This window comes from Geotrypetes seraphini, chromosome 3 (genome assembly GCF_902459505.1).
Source record: "Geotrypetes seraphini chromosome 3, aGeoSer1.1, whole genome shotgun sequence".
NCBI lineage: Eukaryota > Metazoa > Chordata > Amphibia > Gymnophiona > Dermophiidae > Geotrypetes > Geotrypetes seraphini.
The window spans coordinates 370,358,450-370,382,907 of NC_047086.1; the positions used below are offsets into that span (position 1 = coordinate 370,358,450).

At 43.6% G+C, this 24,458-nt stretch overlaps 1 protein-coding gene across 1 annotated transcript in view; it reads right to left on the minus strand.

Moving 5' to 3' along the window:
* PLB1 (phospholipase B1) overlaps nucleotides 1-24,458 on the minus strand; it is a 225,477-nt gene that overhangs the window by 167,783 nt on the left and 33,236 nt on the right. The window contains exons 14-16 of the mRNA XM_033937660.1: nucleotides 11,809-11,880; nucleotides 5,595-5,678; nucleotides 2,834-2,900 (exon numbers count right to left, since the gene is read on the minus strand). Coding sequence (XP_033793551.1) covers nucleotides 2,834-2,900; nucleotides 5,595-5,678; nucleotides 11,809-11,880 — 223 coding nt within the window. The remainder of the gene's footprint in view (nucleotides 1-2,833; nucleotides 2,901-5,594; nucleotides 5,679-11,808; nucleotides 11,881-24,458) is intronic.

Consider the following 24,458-nt stretch of genomic DNA (forward strand, 5'->3'; position numbering starts at 1 on the left):
CATTCTTCAATGCAAGGCTTGAGGGTCAGTGGCTGGGCCCATTCATACTATGATTCTTATGTGAACCAAGTATAGGATAATGAAGCCATTGTGACATCACTGATGTGATTGGCTCTTAGGCATTGGTGGAATGAGGCACTATGACATCACAATCTCAGCTCTGGAATGTTGCTACTCTTTGGGTTTCTGACCTGGGTTGGCCACTGCTGGAAACAGGATAATGGGTTTGATGGACCTTCAGTCTGTCCCAATATGGTAATGTTTATGGTTTTATGTTCTAACCATCTTGTGTCATTCTTTAGTGTCTGTCTCAACCTCAGTCCTTCTGCACCACCATTCTTCAATGCAAGGCTTGAGGGTCAGTGGCTGTACCCATTCATACTCTGATTCTTCCCTCTCTCCTTAAAGAATGACATGGAAATGGTTTCCCGTGGTTATCCATTGGCAGTATTCACATTGTGTATAAGTTGCAAATGTTACCTCATCATGTACCGTAAGGCTTTTACCATAAGCATTCCTAAATGTGGTATCAGTAAAGGAAAAGCAATTAGTTACTCTAAGTAGATAACTGAAATCAGTAATCAATTACTTTCCTACATGAATAATGCGATCACTTTAAGCTGAGAAATAACTAGTGACTGGAATTAATTACTTTTGAAGAGTAGCTAGCACAACACTGCCTAACTGAAAGCAGATTTCTTAGATGGAAATTGCTTTTTCTTTGGTAATAAATTATAGTACCATAGCATCAGAAGAGCTGGTGAGGGTTATTTTCAGCCCTCCCTTTTCACGTGCAGAGAATGAGGTTAAGAAATGATAGGTTCAGGAGTAATCTAAGGAAATACTTTTTTTTACAGAAAGAGTGATAGATATGTGGAATAGTCTCTCGGTGGTGGAGACACTGTGCTGAATTCAAGAAAGCGAGGGACAGGCACATGGGATCTCTTAGGGAGAGATAGTGAATGTTGCGGATGGGCAGACTAGATGGGCCATTTGACATTTATCTATTACCATGTTTCTCCCATATCAGCCATATAGGCAGCCAAACATGATGGAGATAAGTTGAATACTGTCTGCAGTTACACCACGTATCAGTCAAGAGGCCTTCCCCTCCCTCCTTGGATGCTCTGTCTCCCACTCGTAACATGTGAGGAGGATTCCGGAACTTGGAGGCGAGGAGGATGGCAGTTTGAGTGCAGAGCTCCTCTCCCTGGACAATCCCACAGCCACCACTACCAAGAGCCCTTTGCCCCGATCCAGCCAGGCATGTGAGCTCCTCCCTCTGCAGTCCATTGGAGAGATCAATCTACCTGCTTTTAAATATCAGCAACAGTGGGAAATCAACTGCTTTTACACCTCAGCAGCAGCGGAACTATCCGCAACTACCAAGAGCCCACAGACCCGATCCAGCCAAGAGTGTGAGCTCCACCTCCCCCTGCAGTCCACCAGGAAGATCAACTGTTTTTTACACCTAAGCAGCAACAGGATCAGCCACCACTACCGAGAGCCCTTTGCCCTGATCCAGCCAAACAAGTAAGCTCTTCCCCCAGCATTCCGTTGGAAAAATCAATATGCTTGCTTTTAAATATCATCAGAAGTAGGAGATCAACTGCTTTTACACCTAAGCAGCAACGAGACTATCCACAACCACCGAGAGCACACAGACCCGATCCTACCAAGAGTGTGAACTCTTCCCCCCATGCAATCCGCTAAGAAGATCGACTGTCGGCTCCGGGCGGCTTTCCCGCAGAGGAGAGAATCCTGCATTCACCGTGGGCCTCATCTGGGGCAGCCTCCTTGGTGCGGCTGGGGCACGGGCAATGTGTCTGGGAGGGAATGCATGGATGGGAGAACATCGCAGGGGAGGAGACATAGGCATCCTGAGACTGTCTACCAAGTCTCTTCCCTGAAGAAGCCCTTTCTGGAAACGTCAATCGCTCCTCCTAAACTTACTTGCTCCACTTCATCACTGACGCTGAAACCGTGGATTGAAGACAAAGTTTTATTTTATTTTTCTTTCCAGCTTATGATTTATCTTTAATCTTATCTATTGTTTTGCCTTTTGTCTTTGTTTTGTTCTATTTCTATCATTTAAATTTCTCCAGAATTCTACTGTTCAACGGCTCCCCCTTCTGCTTCTATTCCTTTCTCTCCTCTCTTCTACCTTCCAAAGTATTTAGATCAATGCTGTCTTGTTAAAATGTTTATTTTATTTTTATTTTTCCTCTAACTCTACTTTTCACTTCTCTATTACCCTCCAGGTACTTTAGTTAGATTGTGAGCCTTCGGGACAGTAAGGGAATTTTTCAAGTACCTTTCTTATTTCTAATCTTAATGTATATTTTCTGTAAACCGCTTAGAACCTAACGGATGTAGCGGTATATAAGAAATAAATTACATTACATTACATTACATGTGACAACGAAATGATCAACACACTGGAATTGTCAAGCCTTCACCTACTACTAATAATCATGCTGCTCCTTGTGACCTTGGACACTTAATCCCCCAGGTACATTAGATAGAGTGTGATCCCACTGGGACACATAGGGACAAATGTTTGAGTACCTAAATGTAAACCACTTAGGTTAAATAAATCAATCAATCCACCTACAAATGGCTTTTGAACAGAACACTCACTCTGAAGTTTCCCTGATGCTAGCCTGTACCTTGGGTAATGAGGACCTCTTACTCTGCAGATTTTGCTGAGTAAAGAATGAGCCAGGATTTGGAAGTAAAACTCATCATACTTTAAATGTCCTGCCCTGGGCCTGTCCTATGTCTACCACCATTCTCTTCTGCTTGATGCTTTAGAAATACTAAGCCTTCTTACCTGAAAAGGGAATTTGGTCAGAAGGAGCTCTGTCTGAGCAAGAAAAGTTGGTCCCATATTTTCGTTCCTGAAAATACAAACATGTTATATTAACAAGGGAGGATGCTGGGATCTTAGGTAAGTTAAGAACCAATGAGGAAGGTAACAAGGCCCAGACTAGCTTACTGGAGACAGTAGTGTTATCAGGTAGCTCATCATGTTCTCATAGTGCTGGAGAGCCAGAGTGAAAGTCAACAGGGTATGATAGGATAGGACAACTGTCCTCATGAGAGTAATTTTATAAGGCAGCACACACGAAGGGCTGCTGAAAAGTTCTCAGCCCAACCAAGAAGAGAATGTCATGGATATGGTTCAATCAATGATCTGAAACAATGTCAAAACATAGAATTTCGTTTCTGCAAATTGGCAATTAGTGAAATAAGATAACACTCTTTTCAGCTACAGTGGCAAAATAGCGCTCAGGATTTTGGAAGTTGGTTGGTTGGGCCGAGGACTTTTACGAACATAAGAATAGCCTTATTGGGTCAGACCAATGGTCCACCAGGCCCAGCAGCCTGTCCTCACGGTGGCCAATCCAGGTCCCTAGTACCTGGCTAAAACCCAAAGAGCAGCAACATTCCATGCTACCAATCCAGGGCAAGCAGTGGCTTCCCCCATGTCTTTTTCAGAACCCCCTCGTAGTTAAAACACCTTTTAAGACGCCCATGTGAAGGTTGCTTTACAAAGACAAGTAAGCACATACTAGTCTTTATAAAATAGTAGTGTAAGTGGCAGGCACGGACATTTATAGCAGCCTTAAAGCTGGTGCAACTGTCTGTACCAACATTTTCCAAGGACGTGCATATATTACAGTATTTTATAATCTACGCAAGTACTTGTTTGCTCTTCCCATGCTTTGCCCAAAGCTCACTCCTGTGCACTAGTGCTGCCCGATTCAGGGAAAAATTTTTCAATTTGATTTGATTCAAGTTTGGCCTATTGAGTCGATTTTTCGATTTGATTCGCTTTTCCTGCCCAATCAGCGGTTGGGTGGTTTATTTTGTAGCCTTCCCCACCCCGCTTTGCCCTCTTCAACCCAACATCAGTGCTGTAGTGTAAACAAAATAAACCAAAAAGACTTTTCCTCTCTCTTATAAGTCCTAGCTCATGCTCATTGTCTAACACCAGCTCTGACAAGATATACATTTCAAATCTGACATAATGTAATCATTAAATAGAAAATAATTTTTTTTTCTACCATCCACTGCCATATCCAACATTTGTTTCTTTCCCACTGTGTACCATATCTCTCTCTCTCTTCCTGCCTTGTACCCTGGGTCAAACCTGTCTATTCCCCTACATGCAGCATCTTTCCCTTCCTCCCTTCCATTATCATGTGTAATATTTCTGTCTCTCTTCCCATGCACCATCTCTCCCTGCCCTCCACCCTTTGTTTAACATTTCTCGCTCTCTCTTCTCCATGCACGTCTCCCTTTCTTCCACCATATGCAGGATTTCTCCCTCTCACCCCTTTTTACCTCTTTGTTTCATCTCTCCCTTCCTCTACTTCACCCCAATTCTTCCTCTCTCCCCCCATGTACAGCATCTTTCCTCCCCTCCCCCTGAGCAGCAGCTTTCCTCCCCTCCCATCCATCTTCCTGTGCAGCAGCTTTCCATCCCCCTGTGAGCAGCACATCACAGACCCTCCCACCACAAGATCTGCCGTACCTCTGAGCCTCCCACAGCAGCAGCATAGCGGTGGCCAGCCTGGATGAAGCAATGCTGTGATCAGGCTGACTGCAACCTGCCCCACCAGGGCTTCCCTCTACCACATCATCAGTGATGCAGCAGAGGGAAGGCCCTGGCAGGGCAGGCTGCAAGCAGGCTGTTCAGAGCACTGCCTCTGCTGACCAGCCACCGCTGCTGCTTCTTTAGGAAGCCTGGAAGTATGTTAGGTCTCGGGGGGGGGGAGGGGGGGTGTTGGTTGCTGAATCGGTGAGTCTGATTTTTTCAGACAATTAATCAATTCAAATCGATTCGTATCAGTAAATTGTCCAGCACTACTATGCACACCCACCAGCAAAATATGCCCCATCATTTCAAAGTGTGCACTTTTATACCCATCAGTATTTTACAAGAGGTCATTAATGAATGTGCACGTGGTCTCATCTGCCTCTAAATGGTAAAATACCCCACAGTGGCTGCATATGTTACTGCTTAAAAGTCCATGCTCCTTATAAAATTATCCTTCAAGTGTCATCATTTATTAGGTTACAATGAACTTGATATGAATTGGGGTATATATATCTTAAGAGTCCTCAGCTGTGATATGAATGTTGTGGGGAAAATTCAGTAATAATAATAATAATAATAATTTTATTCTTATATACCGCCAAAGCCGTGGAAGTTCGAGGCGGTTTACAGCAAGAAGCGCTGGACAATCAGCGAAGAGGTTACAATTAAAGTCAACAGTACAATCTTACATAATGAAAGAATTGGAAAGCTATATAGTTCTTAGCGGAGCTGTGTAGATTCTCAGTTTACAAATCGATTGAACAAACTCGTGTTTACCAATTTTCTGAAAATGAAGTAGGAAGAGGAGAGCGTGATCAAGTTACTAAGCCAATCGTTCCATTTGCCTGCCTGGAAGGCAAGAGTTCTGTCCAGGAATCTTTTGTATTGACCTCAGTTAGGGACTGGGAAGCTAGTATTTTGAAAAGGGCGCACTGAATAGAGGAAAAAAACATCTGATAACTGCCAAAACAATGTTCATTTTTCCTACCTGTGGCACATCTTCTATGGTCCGAGGTACATCAGAACCCAGGGTATAGTTACTATTTTGGTATGTTATCAGATATGGATGTCCCTGGAGAAATAAGACATCTGTATGAATGATGAGCAGAGGTAGAGAGCACCCAAAGAGCACATGTGAGGATGCTGCAGAGTGTGGCACAGTGGTCAAAGCTACAGCCTCAACACCCTAAGGCAGGGGTAGGGAACTCCGGTCCTCGAGAGCCGAATTCCAGTCGGGTTTTCAGGTTTTCCCCAATGAATATGCATTGAAAGCAGTGCGTGCAAATAGATCTCATGCATATTCATTGGGGAAATCCTGAAAACCCAACTGGAATACGGCTCTCGAGGACCGGAATTCCCTACCCCTGCCCTAAGGTTATGGGTTCAAACCCACACTGCTCCTTGTGGTGCTGGGCAAGTCACTTAATTCTCCCATTGTCCCAGGTACATTAGATTAGATTACATTACATTACATTAGTGATTTCTATTCCGCCATTACCTTGCGGTTCAAGGCGGATTACATTCAAACTAAAGACAAGAATTACATTCAAAATTTGAAAGAGTAGAATAAGCGATGATATAAAATTTTAGATACGAACATAAGAATAGCCTTACTGGGTCAAACCAATGGTCCATCAAGCCCAGTAGCCCATTCTCATGGTGGCCAATCCAGGTCACTAGTACCTGGCCAAAACCCAATGAGGAGCAATGCTACCGATACTTAGATTGTGAGCCCACCAGGACAGACAAGGAAGAATGCTTGAGTACCTGAATAAATTAATGTAAATCTGTTCTGAGTTCCCCTGGGAGAACAGTATAGAAAATTAAATAAATAAAATCTCAACATGGGATTAAAAAAGGCTAATTTTTCATCTATGCTCCCATCTCTGGGGAAATCCTTATACACCAGTTTCTGCATACGGGCACTGAAATCTTAAATCTAGCCCTTAAGTTTGCAGCTTCAGCCTGTTCATGGTGCCTAATTATTTCAAATGCTCAATCCTCTTAAAGCAGACTCCATGGTGTTACAGCACCTTTCACCTCCTGGGAGCATTTTCAATAAACTTATCTTTTTGTGTTCCACACTGAATTCCCTAGGGCAGGGGTAGGCAATTCCGGTCCTCGAGAGCTGGAAACGAGTCGGGTCAGGTTTTCAGGATAAGCACAATAAATATGCATGAGATAGATTTGCATCTCAAGGAGGCAGGGCATGCAAATCCATCTCATACATATTCATTGTGGATATCCTGAAAACCTGACCTGGCTCCGGCTCTCGAGGACCGGGATTGCCTACCCCTGCCCTAGTGGAATGTCTGCCTTGCTGTTTTCTCACACCTTTCATCTCTAGGGCACCAGTTCAAATCTAAACTCAGGCGCTGTGGTATTTTTAGGGGATCCAGCAGAAACATTGACATCACAGCTCCTGTCAGATTCCTACAGATCTGGGACTGTGATGGAGACACAGTCAGAAAAAGTGATGCCTCTAAACCAGTGGTTCCCAACCCTGTCCTGGAGGAACACCAGGCCAATTGGGTTTTCAGGCTAGCCCTAATGAATATGCATGAAGCAAATTTGCATGCCTATCACTTCCATCATATGCAAATCTCTCTCATGCATATTCATTAGGACTAGCCTGAAAACCCGATTGGCCTGGTGTTCCTCCAGGACAGGGTTGGGAATCACTGCTCTAAACAAGCGGGAAGAAAAGAGTCTCAAAAAACCAAATGATAACTCCCCTAAATACACCAGGGAAACGGCTCTCCAACAGCCACATACATTGTGAATCACAAATTTTTTTATTTTTTTTTTGCATAGAAGAGGAGGTATCAGTGAATGATAGTGCTCTCCAGGCACTTGTAAAGGCAGCTGTGCATTTCTTTCTGCTCATCAGTGCTGTTTTTAGATATGCATTTCCTGTGGCCCTGCAAATATTCCCAGTGTCATTCGTCAGCCTCACAGCTCTCATCAGCAGCCTAGGGCAAGCTGCCTCATTCTTTATGGACAAGGTGACAGAATTTGTCCCCATCCCTGTCCCTGCGGATAACTGGGAGAAACCATCCCGTGTCATTCTTTAGTGTCTATCTCAACCTCAGTCCTTCTACACCAGCATTCTTAAGTGCAAGGCTTGAGGGTCAGTGGTTGTGCCCATTCATACTCTGATATGATAATGAACCCATAGTGACATCACTGATGAGGCTGGCTCTTAGGCATTGGTGGAATGAGGCATTATGACATCACAATATGTGCTCTGGATACCAGAGATTGTCATTCTTTAGTGTCTATCTCAACCTCAGTCCTTCTACACCAGCATTCTTCAGTGCAAGGCTTGAGGGTCAGTGGTTGTGCCCATTCATACTCTGATTCTTCCCTCTCTTCTTAAAGAATGACATGGAGATGGTTTCCCATGGTAATCCGCAGAGACGGGAACGGTGACACATTCTGCCACCGTGTCATTCTCTTCAGTACCACTCAGCCAAATTAACAATCGGTTGTACAGGTGGCGCTTAGTACTTTTCAGATCAGAATCTCTGTGGATAGCAAGTGGGTGACAAGGTAACCAGATCAAGTTTCATGTTTTATTCAATTCTGATATACCTTTCAGAATGGTTTACAAAAAAATAATAATTGGAGGATGCAGAAAAGAACTACAATAGTAGATACACTGGAGAAGAGAGAAGGGCTACATAAACGGATGGAACAATAGGGAGAGAATGGAGAGGCGATAAAGTTATCTGTATCCGGGGCCGGATTTTCCTATAGGCTAACTAGGCTTCAGCCTAGGGCCTCAAGATCAAGAGGGCCTACATTCAAATTGTTAGCAAAATTAAAATTACACTATTCTAAAAACAGTGAACACTAAAACACTGAACCGAAAATAAGGAGAAATTCTACGCTTCGGGATCGGAACCGGCTCCGGCCGCAACAGGGCGCCAACTCGGCTTCTCCTTTTCTTTTTCTCGCCCTGGGAGGAGGATCAGGGAGGGAAAGACGTTAGTCCGGAAACAGCTGGGCAAAGCCCAGCCCTGCGGGGAGAGAGGCAAAACATGGATCCGTCAGGACAGGGTGGCCCAGACTGGCATCGGGGGGGGGGGTGTGGGGTGGGGGGTTTCAGTGGAAGGGGGATGGGAGGCAGGCAGGAGGGGGTGTGGGGGGTTTAATGTAAGGCAGGCAGGCAGGATGGCATGGGGGGGTGTTCAATGGAAGGGGGATGGGAGGCAGGCTGGCATCGGAGGGGGGGTGAGGTGAGGAAGGACACACTGGGGGCACCATGGACATAGGAAGGGGCATTTTTTATAAAGGTTAGTACCAATAACAACATGTTTCATTTAACATATTGATATATATCACAGTAATGATGTATTTTATTATCTCTCATGTAATTTACAAACTTAAAAATGGGAGGTGAAAGGGCCTCATAAGTGGAATAGCCTAGGGCCTCTTTTCATCTAAATCCGGCCCTGTCTATCAAAATTCTAATTCCACTGGAAGGCTTCTGTCTCATTGTTATATTATTCAGCTGGAACATTCAGACTTTCTCTGCAAGCTTTTATTATTTATTCTTAAGGAACTTACTTTAGAAGTCCTATCTGCGGTTTACATGTGCAAATCCCATCATCTCTGTGTTCAATAAACATAGAAAAGCCAGGATTTGCATGTGTGGATACGAAATACATGTATATGGCAAGGGGCAGGGTCTCAGCATGTTTAGGGCAGGGCTAGGGGATTGCCCCAAAAATACACCTGTAGTCTCCATTTCAGAAAGGAAATACCCCCTGAGATCAATGTTGAGATTTACTCCTGCTCTTGGACAAGGTCTAAGTTTTTTAAAGGTGCTTGTTTACTCTTAGGCAGTGCTCTACAGGAAGGATTAGGGGAAGCTGCCCTCTTAATCCCTCAAGCCCAGATTCTCAAAACTTTAACACCGTCGCTAAACTATCAAAATGGTAAATTATCAAAATGGATTATTTCTGTCAATAGCGAGCTTTCCAGCAGTCTCCAACAATGACATGCCAATGGGCTCTTCAACACTGAAATGAGCCCTCCGGTGGATTCTTTAAAAATGCCAAGCCATTTTCAAAAAGTGATATCAGCATTTGGCGACAAAAATAAGCGACTGGTCCAGGGGTGCCGGTAAAGTCATGACAGTGTCAGAGACTGCTAGGCATGACAGTCTCAGAGACTGCTTTGTTGTAAGGCAGGGGGTGAGATGTTAATTCTCTCCCCTTACATCACAACATCCTTCCCCTGCAGTGGCGGTGACACCCTCCCCACACACACACTCACAGCAGGAGAGATGCCGATTCTCTGCTACTGCCAAGAAATGCCTACCGCTACTTGGCCGCGCACCCCGCTGCAGCGGGAGAGATACCCATTCTCTCCAGCTGCCAAGTGCCCTCCTCCATCATACAACACCTCCCCCCTCATCTCCAATGCCCACTTCCCCTTACAGCTACGTAGATGACCTTAGGGACGCGGATTCCCTCCTCCAAGCTGGCCTGCATCATCCATAATGGGCCTTACCCTCCCCGGTGCATCTTGGGATGCACCGGGGAGGGGGTCTGAGGCTCTGATTGGCCCAAGTTGCTTAAGGCCCTCCCATGCGAATAGTACAAAATACGGTGGTCAGGCTGATTTTTAGGTTGAAGAAATATGATCACGTAACACCCTCCTATCGAGTACTGCATTGGCTGTCAATGGAGGTGCGAGTGAAGTTTAAGTTTGGTTGCTTCTGTTTTAAGGCTTTGTTTGGTTTAGCTCCAAAATATATAATTGAGCTTTTCTCTTTTGCAACCAACAGACATAAGAGAAACTCGCATCTGAATTTTGTTTTTCTGCCTGTTAGAGGATGTAAACTTAAAAAACATCATCAAAATCTTTTTTCATATCAAGCAGCGTTATGGGGTAAGAATTTAGAACAATTGCTTTTGCTTACTGACACTTATTGGGAATTTAGGAGACATCAAAAACATATCTGTTTTCTTTTTTTTTTTTAATTCCTTATTTAATAATTTTTATTCTAATACTAATACAGTGATCTCATCACAAAACAAATCAACAAGGAATGTGATTCGCCATCTTAGTAAACTAATAAAGGTATAGATCAGGGGTGTCCAATCTTTTGGCTTCCCTGGGCCGCATTAGCCAAAAAAAATGTTTCTGGGGCTGCACAAACGTGCAAACGCTGCCGCAAGACAGAGGAGGGAGCCTGCAAGACGGTAAACACCCAGGGGCAGCCAAGGAAAACACTGCATCACCTTCAACCGGGGCCGCACAAAATACTTCACTGGGCCGCAGGTTGGACACCCCTGGTATAGATAATGCAGCTTATCTATCCCATTATTAAAGGAATCCTATATCACTACAACACATAATCATCATTGAATGCGATTCACAATCTTAATACATTAATAAAGATAATGCAACTTATCTATCATACTATTAAAACAATCCTAACCCCTACTTCCCCCACCCCACCCTCCCCTCCTCAGAAACCTGGCTCCCCAATCTATAAGAATAAGACAGTATACCTGTTAATTCTTTCATTATACTTCTTTTTCCATTTGAATGTAACTCTCCCATATATGTCATTAAACTTTGCCATTTGATTGGTTAATAGGGCCGACAGTCTATATTTCTCACAGACTATTCCCAGACGTTCCCTCATATCTTTTAATGTTGGTACGTCTAATATATCTGTTTTCAAAATATTTAGGCAGCTAATTCATAAAAATTTTATTATGCACTATTTTGATCATTTTAGTGTCTCTAATTATTGGCTTTTAACTTTTTTTAGTTCTATTCAACTTCTTTTATTTATTTATTTTTTAACTATTGTAAACCGCATGGAACTTTACGGCCTTGCGGTATATAAACTGATTATTATTATTATCCTATATATTTATTTATTTGGATATATTAACTGAAGAGATTCATTCCAAGGCAGTGCACAGCAAGTACAATTCAACATAAAACTTACAATTTTGTTAACAGCATTAACTGTAGTAAAAAGACCAAATATAAACAAATACAATGAATGAGGTAAACACAAAATCAGTAAATTGAAACTTAATAATACAACTACCATGAAACAGTTTCAAAAAATATACTGTAATACATAAGAGAGATATAATACAATGTCAGCATAATACATGTACTTATAAAACTGAGCCCAAAATACCCTGTGAGCATGAGCAACCTTTTACCTGCAGTGAGCACTGTACTTGAGGAATTCCTGTGTTACCAGACTCTTTCTCTCTCCAATTTGTTGGCTCTGTCTAAAAAAGTAAACATATTCTTTTTACTGTCCAAGCACAGTTTATTTTATTAATGTCTGACTCACCACCTACATCAACATATCAAGGCGGTTTACATAGCAAAATAACACAGACACATCGGTCAATCTTTGGTCGGTGGCAGTCAGCATTGTTTAAAATGTTGACCCCCTGGGCAGAATTAGGCCCAGTTATTCAAGGCTGGGCCTCGGCTGCCAGAGCTGGGACCCATATAAGATTCTTATGGAAGCCCTGACTAAATATCTGCCAGGACATGCATATGATAAAGCACAAGAACATAAGAATAGCCTCACTGGGTCAGACCAGTGTCTATCTAGCTCAGTATCTCGTCTTCGCAGAGGCCAATCCAAGTCACAAGTACCTGGCAAAAACCCAAATAGTAGCAGCATTCCATGCCTCCGATCCAGGGCAAGCAGTGGCTTCTCCCACATCTGTCTCAACAGCAGGTTCCAAGTTTATGAGGAACTTAATATACCATTTAAGAGAGAACTATCAAAGCAGTTTACATCAAAGACAAAGAAATCAAATACAAAAGCACCAGGGCAAGAATGTTCTCGGTAATGGCTCCAACATGGTGGAACGCCCTACTGAAGAAATTAAAGCTAGAAAAGGACACCGGAAAATTCAAGAAAGGGATAAAGACTTTCCTTTTCTCAGACTACTTCAACTGAGATTATGAAGTTGACAGAGAGAGGAAGCTAGAACTTTCTGGAATGCGTGTAAATAGATTATATTTTACTTGAAATGGCCAATCTTCTTAAGATGTATGTAAATATACCCTCCCCTTTTACTAAACTGTGATAGCAGTTATTAGCACAGGAAGCCACGCTGAATGCTCCACGCTGCTCCCGATGCTCAAAAGAACTCTAATTTAATATTGATGGTGTCAATATCATTTTGGTTAGTGGTGTCAATGGTGTGAAGAAGTTGAAGATCGTTGGCGTAAGCATAGATAGTGAATCCGATCGACTGACTGAGGGTTAGAAGAGGGGCCAGATAAATATTAAAGAGTAAGGGGGACAGTATGGAACCTTGTGGGATGCCAAAGTTGGAATTAAAAGACTTAGGGCTCCTTTTACAAAGCCACGCTAGCGAGGTTAACGCGCGTGACTTTTCATCACGCGCTAACCCTCGCGCTGGCCAAAAACTACCACTTGCTCAAGAGGAGGCGGTAGCGGCTAGCGCGCCCGGCGGTTTGGCATGCGCTATTGCACGCGTTAAACCACTAGTGCGTGCCTTTGTTAAAGAAGCCCTTAGAGACTGAGTTATTGAAATGAACAGTGGAAACCCTATCAAAAAAATAGGATTTAAACCATTCGAGAACTTGATCCGATATGTTTGTATGTCTCAAATTTTTTCTACTATTTTAATTTTGCACATCATTTAGAAGTTTGATAAGCGATTTAATCAAATTTGAGATAAAACTTGAAACTCTAATAGAGGAAAAGCAGAGGGCTCGAGGGGTGGAGGAATGAGCATTGGAGCATTTACTTCACCGTCCCGTGGTAAAAAGCTCTACCACAGTTTGATAAAAGAGGGTCAAAGTTTGAAAATTTGCCTTCAGCTAGGGCCAGATCTTAAATTTTTACCCAGACTGGGTTCTTTTTTTTTAGTTCATAAGTTTTATTGAATTTTATAATAAAAGAACAGCATCAACATTAGAAGTGCTCCTAAAAAAGAGACACAAAAAAAGATAACAAGTACAAACACCGGCTAGTACAATACAATCAATTGCGAGTTACAGGGTTACATGCATATGCGTAGCAAACAGAAGAGAATGTCGAGATTCACATGTGGTAAATATCTAAAAGCAATACGGGAAAAGCTATAGAGATTCGTAAATAGCTTAGGAGTAATAATCATGGAATTGATCACTACGTGGGACGCCTTTAAAGCGTATATTCGGGGCATGATACTCCAATTTTCTTCCCGTCTACACTCAGAACGGAAAAAAAACGTCTTTGTGGTTTAGAGAAACGTATCCATGATGCTGAATTTCTCCATTTATCAAACCTCGCTGACATCCCAGCACTTTTGACTCTTCGTAAATGATCTGGGTCTGGGTTCTTTTTAAATGATCTGTTCTTAATGAACACAGGTGTGCCAAAGTTCCTGACACTTTCTATAATCATTCTGGGCTAGCTTCCTATGAGATGGTTGTCAGTTTAGATTTTAGAAATACTTTTCACTCTTTCCTTTGAGATGTCTCTTAGAGGGAAATTCTGGTAAGGGCCACCTAGATTACACCTGCTGGCACCTAATCGGCTTTATGTGGCGCAATAACTGATCGCAACATTAAAAGCTGATTAAAAACAATTTTGTTTTTTAAAAAAAAAACCCTAGCTGCTGCTAGGCTCCTCCTGGGACCGGCAGCTAACACCCGGACACCTAGCGGCGTTTAGCGATGCTGCATGTCTAAGGAGGTGTGCTCAGGGGCAGAGTTGGCCTTAAGCGTTACTAAGCACCACTGGCCACAATTCTTCGACAAACCCAGGCGTCAGAAATGTAGGCCTTTAAAACCCTGGCCTAGTTAACCAGTGCCTACAGTATGCTCATCATTAGGTGACAGCAGCTGGGATTCTCTAAGTGACGCCCGAACGTGATTGACACACTGCAGATGCATTTTTTCTAGATGCCTGCCATTTCAGGCACCACTTATAGAATTAGAACATACACTGTTAATATAATATAACACCTATCCTATTTATTTGGATATATTAACTGCCTTTACGAAGAGATTCATTCCAAGGCAGTGTACGGCAAGTGCAGTGGCGTACCAAGGGAGGTGGCGGGGGAGGGCCGCCCCGGGTGCAGCCTTAGGGGGGGTGCACAGCCGGCCTGGTCCCTATCGCGCTCCCTCCCTCCTTACTTAAGGTGACCAGCGAGATGACCGAGCAGCAAACCTCCCTCCAGTAGCGTCGGCAGCCACAGCACGCTAAACAGGCTCCTTCGTGGCTTTCTCCTGCCGGTGAGTCCCTCTGCCGCGTCACTTATGACATCATCAGTGACGCTTCACCAGCAGGAGAAAGCCGCGAAGCAGCCTGTTTAGCATGCTGCGGCTGCCAACGCTACTGGAGGGAGATTTGCTGCTCGGTCATCTCGCTGGGAGGGTCGGAAGGGTTCACTTGGGGGGAAGAGATAGGAGGGTCAGCGGGGGTTCGGCTGCGAGGGGGGAGAAGTGGTCTGCCTCAGTGCTCCAAGGCCTGGCGCCATTACCTTCTTCGGGCAGCAGCAGCGTTTACAATTCGCTGCTGTTGCCGGCTTCAGGCCTTGCTTTCTGCCGGGTCCTGCCTACTTCCTGTTTTCATGAACACAGGACCGGACAGAGAGGAAGGCCTGAAGCCGGCAATAGCAGTGAATTGTGAATGCTGCTGCTGCCCGACGAAGTTCAGGACACCAGGCCTTGGCTGACAGAAGGAGGGAAGGGAGCAGAGGGGGAGAGAATTGGGGAGAGTGTTAGTGTATCCAACTGGAGGTAATGAAAGGAGATGCCAGGGCGTGGAGGTAAGAAGAGACGCCAGGGCATGGAGGGAAGGAGGAAGGTATGCCAGACCAAGGGAAAAGGAAGGGGGAAAGGAAGGAGGAGATGTCAGAGCATGGAGGGGGAGGGAGAGATGGATGAAATGGAAAGGAGAGAGATGCCGGGAATCAGGGAAGAGATGATGCCAGACTGTGGGATGGGAAGGAAAGAAAGGAGAAGAGAGAGATGCCAGAGCATAGGGGAGGGGGTGGTGACAGAGAGAGAAAAATGGAGAAGTAAAAGAGTTGAAATCAATCATGTACAAAGGAGAGAAGGGGCACGGGATAGATAGTTTATGGAAGGAGCATAGAAAGAGGGAAGATGCCATATGGAAGAGAGAGAGAGAGAGAGGTTGAACACTGGATGGAAAGAGCACAGAGGGCAGTGAATGGAAGGGGCGAGATAGAGGGTGAACAGTAGATGGAAGGGGTAGAGAGAGGGAAACTGACACTGAATGGAAGTGTGGGGGAGAGGAGGGGCAGCTGCTGAATGGAAGTGTGAGGGAAAGGGGGAGCAGATGCTGGAAGGAAGTGGGGAGGAGAAAGAAAAAAAAGGGCACATACAGGATTGAGGGAAGAGGATAGAGTTAGTTACTGGAAGGGGTGAGGGAAAGAGGTGGCAAGCTATAGGTAGACACAGTGAAAGAGGGAAATTGAGGACTGAATAGTAAAAAAAAATTTAGACAGAGGCAGAAAATAAATTGAGAAGGAAGACCAGGGAAGAACAGGAGGAAGGGAGCGGAGAGAGAGATTCCAGAGCAGGGGGGAAGGAGAGGAGACAGATACCAGACCATACAGTTTCTGGAACTAAACTAAACTAAACTAAACCTTAGGTTTATATACCGCACCATCTCCGCAATCGTGGAGCTCGGCACGGTTTACATGAATAGTAATTTGAAAGGAACTCCATGGAAAGTGTTAGAAGAGGAACAGAGGAAAGAGGGAGGTTAGAGGGCAAGGGTGTCAAATTAGGAGGGATGTTAGGTTTTAGAGAATAACCAGGTTTTCAGCTGTTTACGGAAGGGTTGGAGAGCACTAAGGTTCCAAAGAGGGAAGGTAAGGTTGTTCCAGAGCTCGGTGAGTCTGAAGGGGAGGGAAGTCCCTAATTTTCCTGGGAGAGAAATGCCTTTTAGTGAGGGGAAGGAGAGTTTCGATTTTTGGATGGGTCTGGAGGCGTTAGGGTTTGAGGAGTTCCAAGAGAGCGGGATTAATGGAGGAATGATGCCATGGATGATCTTGAAGGTTAGACAGATGCATTTGAAGTGGATTCTGGAAATTATCGGAAGCCAATGAAGCTTGAGAAGGAGCGGTGTGACGTGGTCAAATTTACTTTTTGAAAAGATAAGCTTGGCTGCGGCATTTTGAATCCGTTGGAGTCTGTGAAGGTTTTTTTTGTTAGGGTTATGAAGATAGAATTGCAATAGTCCAATCTGGAGAGGATGATGGATTGGACGAGAACGGCAAAATGTTTTTGATGGAAACAAGATCTGACTTTCCTCAGCATATGAAGGCTGAAATAACATTTTTTTACCAGGGAATTGAGATGATCATTGAAAGACAGTGTAGAATCGATAATGACACCCAGGACCTTGCTGGAGAATTCGAGCTGCAGAGTGGAGCCAGAGGATAGTGGAAATGAGGTGGGTAGCTGCTCTAATTTTGGGCCGAGCCAAATAAGTTTTGTCTTGGATTCATTCAATTTCATTTGGACGGTGCGGGCCCAAGATTGGAGGTTCAATATACAGGAGGAAATGTTGTCTGAGAGATTAGTGAGGTTCGAGTCGGTCTCGAGAAGGACAAGGATGTCATCAGCATAGGTGTAGATTGTTTCGAGGGGGGATAGATGGAGAAGTTTTAGAGAGGACATATAAATCCTCTCTAAAACTTGGAATGGGAGATAGAGGTGAGCCTTGCGAGACTCCGCAGGTTGGTATCCAGGGGGAGGATGAGGTGCCATTCATATTGACAGTGTAGGATCGGGAATGAAGGAATTTAGAGAACCATTCAAGGACTGTAGAGGTGATGCCAATCTCAGAGAGTTGGTAAATTAGAATATCGTGGTGGACGACATCGAAAGCGGCAGAAAGATCGAATTGCAGGAGGACGGCGAACTTGTTGCGGGAGTTAAGTTGTTGAACCTTGGAGATTAGAAGGGGAAGATTGGAAGGGGCATAGAAGGAGAGAAGATGCCATATAGGGGCAGAGAGATGGCAGACAGTGGATGGAAGGAAGAGAGTAACAAGAAGATGAGGAAAGCAGAAACCAGAGAAGACAAAGGTAAAACAAAAATTTTCTATTTATTTATTGCTTTAGGAGACATGTGTCACTGTTTCTGTGGTGTTGCATTGTATGCAGAGTCCAGCTTCTTTCTGGTTCAATTTAACCTTTGTCTATGTATTTCTATTTTATCCCCCCTTTTACAAAACTGTTGAGTGTTTTTCCGCGCCAGCCGTGGTGATAGCAGCTCTGATGCTCAGAATTCCATGAACGTCAGAGCTGTTACTACCATGGCTAAAATCCACACTACAGTTTTGTAAAAGGGGGATGGGTTAGTTTGTGATGACATTCCATACTAAGCGAAGGTATTTTCTGTGTGTTCGAAAGACATGGTTTTCTGTTAGGATTGATCTGTACTAGTCTGGCTTGTTTAGTTTTACAATGGGTGTATTGATGTTGTACTGCTCACTGCAGTATGTAAGATGCTGCCTTTTCCTAGGTACTCATGTGTGACGTGTGGCTTGTTACTAAAAATCATGTTTTTCATACAGAAAAGGGGGGGGGGGAGCAAAAAATGATGGGCCCCGGGTGTCACACATGCTAGGTATGCCACTGGGCAAGTGCAAGTCAGCATAAAACTTACAATTTTGTTAACAGCATTAACAGTAGTAAAAAGACCAAATATAAATAAATACAATGAAAGAGGTAAACACAAAATCAGTAAATTGAAACTTAATAATAGAACCACCATGAAACAGTTTCAAAAATATTCCGTAACAAATAAGAGAGCTATAATACAATGCCAGCATAATACTTATGAAACAACATCAGGACATTCAAATAACACAGATATGACGCTAATGTTTTTCTACAGTACTGCTTATCCTATAGCCAAGGGGCCAAGTGCAGTTATTAGATGGGGACAAGATGGATGGTGCAGAGTCCTTTGGGATAAACAGAAGGGAGGCTAAACTCAGGTAAGTTGATTATACAGTTAAACAAGATGTCAAGAACTGATTTAGTTACAGTGCATGCAGTGGCATAGTAAGGGGGAAGTGGCACCAGCATTCATCCTCCTCTCCGCCCCCCCTGCTAATGCACGGGTGCCCCTTCCATTCGCCCCACCTCTTTAATGTTCCCGGCATGAGCAGTAACCCCAACCTGTTGCTCGCACCAGCGTCGGCTCTTCCTTTGACGTCACTTCCTCTGACGTCACGCCTAGGAAATGACGTCAGAGGAAGAGCCAACACTGGCGCTAGCAGCTGGTTGAGGTTGCTGCTTGCCCCAGGAACATTAAAGAGGTATGGGGGAAGGGAAGAGGCACTTGGCAGGAGGGGGCGGAGAAGGAGCAGATGGGGGCGGAAAGCAGGGTAAAGGTTCCACTGGCCCGGGCACCTCTCACCCTTGCTACGCCACTGACTGCAAGCTAATCCTGGTGCAGAAAGGCTCGGCTGAAGAGCCAGACTTCCACCTGCTTCGACTCTGTTCAACCACATTTTCTTAATCAATCTTCCTTCATGTAAGAACATAAGAGCCTAAGAATAACCTTACTGGGTCAGAATGATGGTCCATCAAGCCCAGTAGCCCGTTCTCACGGTGCCCATAACACCACTTTTTCTTCTTAGCCTCAAAATGTGGAATACCCGTCCACATGATTTTCATTCAGAATCACTATTTTCTAAGTTGAAAAAACGTCTTATTGTAAACAGGTCTTTAACCTGGCATACGAGTACAAGATGGTTGGCATAGGATTGCCTAGCTATCTAGAGACAGAGATAGCTGGTTTGTACTTTTAATCTGGTGTGAATGTGTGCTTTTTTATTTTTTTTATTATGGCATTGTGGAATAGCAACAAATAAAGAGACTGTGTAATGTTGCTCTCATTCCAGACTTAGGCCCCTCCGTGACAGTAGATCTGCAGTCTTTGATAAGAGACTTCTTGAACTATCCACCTCATCTTTCCAATCAGATTAAAGTTTAATAATCTTTCTAAATGCTGTTGATGAGCGTGCCTGGCATTGAAAGTAAGGTTGATTTTTTGATTACAAGTTTCTAGAAAACTTGACTCCACCATCTGTAACTATTAATATCATATAAAAGGAGTTGAAGTTTATTACGCAATGACAGCACTGGCTGTAGACTCAAAGATAGCCAAGCAGTATCTTTGATTCACATCTGATCTTGTTCAAGGTACACAAAAACTGCCTAGCAAACACTTTGCCCTGACCATGAGAACAGATTCCCTAGCAAGTTCTCCATTTATAATGTCCAATACTTAAATTGTAGCAAAAGTCCTGGTATAGAAACCTGAAAACAGGGTTCATAGACAGTAACGCGGAAGACAAAGGCGCGTGCCGAAAAAAAAGACTGTTTTTAGGGGCTGCGATGGGGGTTTTTGTTGGGGAGCCCCCCCCCCACACTTTACTTAATACAGATCGCAGTGGCGTTGTGGGGGGTTTGGGGGGTTGTAACCCCCCACATTTTAGTGAAAACGTAACTTTTTCCCTAAAAAACAGGGAAAAAGTTAAGTTTTCAGTAAAATGTGGGGGTTACAACCCCCCAAACCCCCCAAAACGCCCCCACAACGCGGCGCGATCTGTATAAAGTAAAGTGGGGGGGTTCCCACCCCACGCCCCCCGTCGTAGCCCCTAAAAACAGTCTTTTTCTTCGGCGCGCGCCTCCACGCTGCACTCAGTTGTCTGCTCGCGCCTTTGTCCCGGCGCGCCTTTGACCTGACATCGAAAACAGAGAATATGAGGAGCACGAGGGCTATTACTCTGCTTCAAGTCTGATAAAGAGCTTAGAATACAGTGGACTTTTGATTTCCCCCCGATTGCTTTGCAACCAGGAATCCTTTGCGTTTGTCCCAGGCTTTCTTGAATTGTGTTAAAAGTTGTGGGCCTAATTTTGTCTGTTAGAAAATAGATATTTAAGTTCATGCATTCGTAACCGAGATAGTGTTCAGCAAGCATCTTACAAAACACTGAGCCTTGTCCAGGGCTGTGACAAAAAATACTTATATTTTGCAGCACAGACACCAGAAGAAGCCATTAAGAAAATGCACATTGCACATGCAAGGAGAACTCTTTATACATTCAAGTGGTGATAAGAACATAATAGCCTTATTGGGTCAGACCAATGGTCCATTAAGCCCAGTAGCCCGTTCTCACGGTGGCCAATCCAGGTCACTAGTAGCTGGCCAAAACCAAAAGAGTGGCAACATTCCATGACGGGTGAGTGTGTTTCTGTGTTCTGTCTGTATGAAAGATATGGTTTTCTGTTAGCATTGACTGTGCAGAATCGATCTGCACTAATCTGGCTTGTTTAGTTTTACAATGGGTGTATTGATGTTCTAGTGCTCACTGCAGCGTGTAGGATGCTGCTTTTTCCTAGGTACACTCTTGTGCGACTTGTAGATTATTACTAAAAATCATTTTTTTATATAGAGGAGGGGGTGTTAAAAAATGATCAGCCCTGGGTGTCACATATGCTAGGTATGCCACTGCTTTTACTAACCTGTGGTAGAGCGTGGCTTTTGCACACCCTTATGTGGATTTTTCCTGTGCACTAAGGCCATTTTTACTGCAGCAGTAAAATGGCCGATTTTTACTTTTTCGCATTCATAATTTATTGCGGGAGCCATGGTGCGCCCTCACCTGGAATACTGCGTCCAGCACTGGTCGCCATACATGAAGAAGGACACGGTACTACTCGAAAGGGTCCAGGGAAGAGGTACTAAAATGGTTAAGGGGCTGGAAGAGTTGCCGTACAGTGAGAGACTGAAGAAACTGGGCCTCTTCTCCCTTGAAAAGAGGAGATTGAGAGGGGACATGATCGAAACATTCAAGATAATGAAGGGAATAGACTTAGTAGATAAAGACAGACTGTTCACCCTTTCCAAGGTAGGGAGAACGAGAGGGCACTCTCTAAAGTTAAAAGGGGATAGATTCCATACAAACATAAGGAAGTTCTTCTTCACCCAGAGAGTGGTGGAAAACTGGAACGCTCTTCCAGAATCTATTATAAGGGAAAACACACTTCAGGGTTTCAAAACAAAGTTGGACAAGTTCTTGCTAAACTGGAATATACGCAGGTGAGGCTGGACTCATTTAGAGCACTGGTCTTTGACCTGAGGGCCACCGCGTGAGCGGACTACTGGGCAGGATGGACTACTAGTCTGACCCAGCAGCGGCAATTCTTATGTTCTTATGAGCACTTACCAACACCTATTTCGTAGGTGGTAAGGGCTCATGTGGTTATCCTGTGCTAATCAGTTAGAACACGATAATGTGGAGGCGTTGATTAGTGCTGGAACATCTGTTCTTTGCCCCCGACCCACCCTCTCCGCACAATAATTTCAAAAAAATATTTAGCGCATGGGTAGCATATTAATTGAGCACTTACTGCAGGATGCCTGAGCGCATTCCGTGGCAAGACTTTTAAGCTTTTAAGCATTCACTAGCACTTACCATACTTTAGTAAAAGAATCCCAAAATTGGAAACGTAACGCCTTTGAAAATTGGGCCCCACGATTTTATACAAAAAGTTGAAAATATTAAGCTTGTGCCTGATTGATGCTCTACTTTGTATATGAAGGTATTTCTATTCTATTGTAGGGTATGGCGCTAAAATCATTTGCTCCAAAATAATGATGTAAACTTTTTAACTAAACTGATTCCGGAACTGATTTAACTCATCATATCTTCACAAAAGTGTCCCGAATAAATTTTATTTTTCAATTATCTCTTGGCCTCAGCTCTACCACTCCACCGCTATCTATGATTTTACAGCGTGAAGAATTACGTGAACCATCATCACTGGCCTATAGATAATACTGTATTTTTAAAGAGTTTTTACTTTTATTATTTTTTTTGATTAATATATCTTGTAATACTCTTCAATTCATAAAGCTCTCCTTTAAATATTCACTTCAAAGCTACAAGCTACTTATCTTAATAGCTGATATGACCCGGGAGAGGATGACCCGGCATGTTTCACTCCATAAACCAGACCTGCTCTCTTCTCTATTCTCCAGACACCTGAAGGGTTTCAGACATGTTTCACACCATCGTGCTTTATTAAGGGTCTCCGGTGGCTGCTGTTGTCATCCAACCCACAAATTGTTTAGAGAGCAAGATCCAACCCACAATTTGTGGGTTGGATGACAACAGCGGCCGTGGGAGACCCTTGATAAAGCACGAAGGTGCAAAACATGTTGGGTCATATCAGCTATTAAGATAAGTAGCGTGTACCTTTGAAATTAATATTTAAAGGACGGATTTATGAATGATGGTCCATGTAATTCTTCATGCCGTAAAATCATAGATAGCGGTGGAGTGGTGGAGCTGAGCTAAAATAATTTGAGCATATTATCTATTTTCTTAGCTCTGTTTTCAACAATTATTGTCGGCATCTGATATATAACTTTGAATTTTTTTGTATTTTCTTTTGCAATTTGTGCCTATCTCCTAGGCACTGCTTGGTACCGTTATCAATCAACCGCTAGGTGCCATTTACAGAATCGCGCCTACCAGCGTCTAACTCAACATAGACTAGAGTTTTCCTGGCCTAATTTATCAGCACCTAAGCCATGCCATGTCTATTCTCCACCTCTAACCATACCTACCTACTCCAGGAGAAGAGGCGCAGTGGTTAGAGCTACAATCTCTGCACCCTCAGGTTCTGGGTTCAAACCCTGCACCGCACCTTGTGACCCTGGGCAAGTCAATCTTCCACTGCCCCAGGTACATTAGATAGAGTGTGAGCCCACCAGGTGGTGTACAAGTCCCAATCCCTACTTTTCAGATAGGTGTCGTTAGCACTGATAGGAACCTCAACTTGAGTGTCGGTAGGTGCCACTACGAGTTCCACGCGGAACTCTTAATTGATTGAGTTTTTAAAAATATTTTTAATGGCATGGTCAATTAGAACACCAATTTAGCCAATTAATCAATTTCAGTTCCACAGGGAATTCTGTGATCCCAACCTAGATACCACTTATGGAATCAGGCCCTTTATTTTGGGGATTTGGGATCATCTTTATCACCTGGGCATCAGACAGAAGGTAGTTTTCAGAAGCCATTTCCAGGAATAACCTCATAACAAAATGTGCATTGCTGGTGGATATGGGCTTGTAATACCACCACCCTTTGTCCAGGTAAAGTTAAGTATGCAAGTCGGCAGTATCCAACCTCGAATCTCAAGGGCCGCTATCTAGTCAGATTTTCAGGATTTTCCCAATGAATATTCATGAGATCTGTTTGCATTCACTGTCTCCATTGTATACATTGCGGAAATCCTGATCTGGTGAGGGCTGAGGTTGGATAACCCTGATGTAAGTGTACTCATTGTTTAAGAAGTGTTCTCAAGAGCGGAGTGGGGATAACGTCTACAATTACCAGCCTACTTTGAAAAAAAAAATTTAAAAAATCAAACATATTTTAACAAAAAAAACTCCTAATATACACTGATATACCGGGTGTAAGTTGTGAGAACACTTTTCCAGTGAAATTACGGACATACTTTTGCTTTGAAGATCTAGCAAAGTCAACATAGGGAAAAGCATGGAGGCAGTAATGAAATTACCCCCACAAAAGATACGCAAGTCTGAAAATTTAGCCAAAATAGAAATGTCATGAACAGTCAGCTGTAAATAAGAATATAGATTATATCTTAAGACTTCAATACAATTAAGGATGAAATGAGGTGATATCAGCACCGTATAACATAAGTACAGCAAAGTATCTTATCACATCTGCCATGCAATTAAGAAAGAGGTTCAGACATGAACTTTGATATCCTTCCTAGTAGATGTTTATGGATAT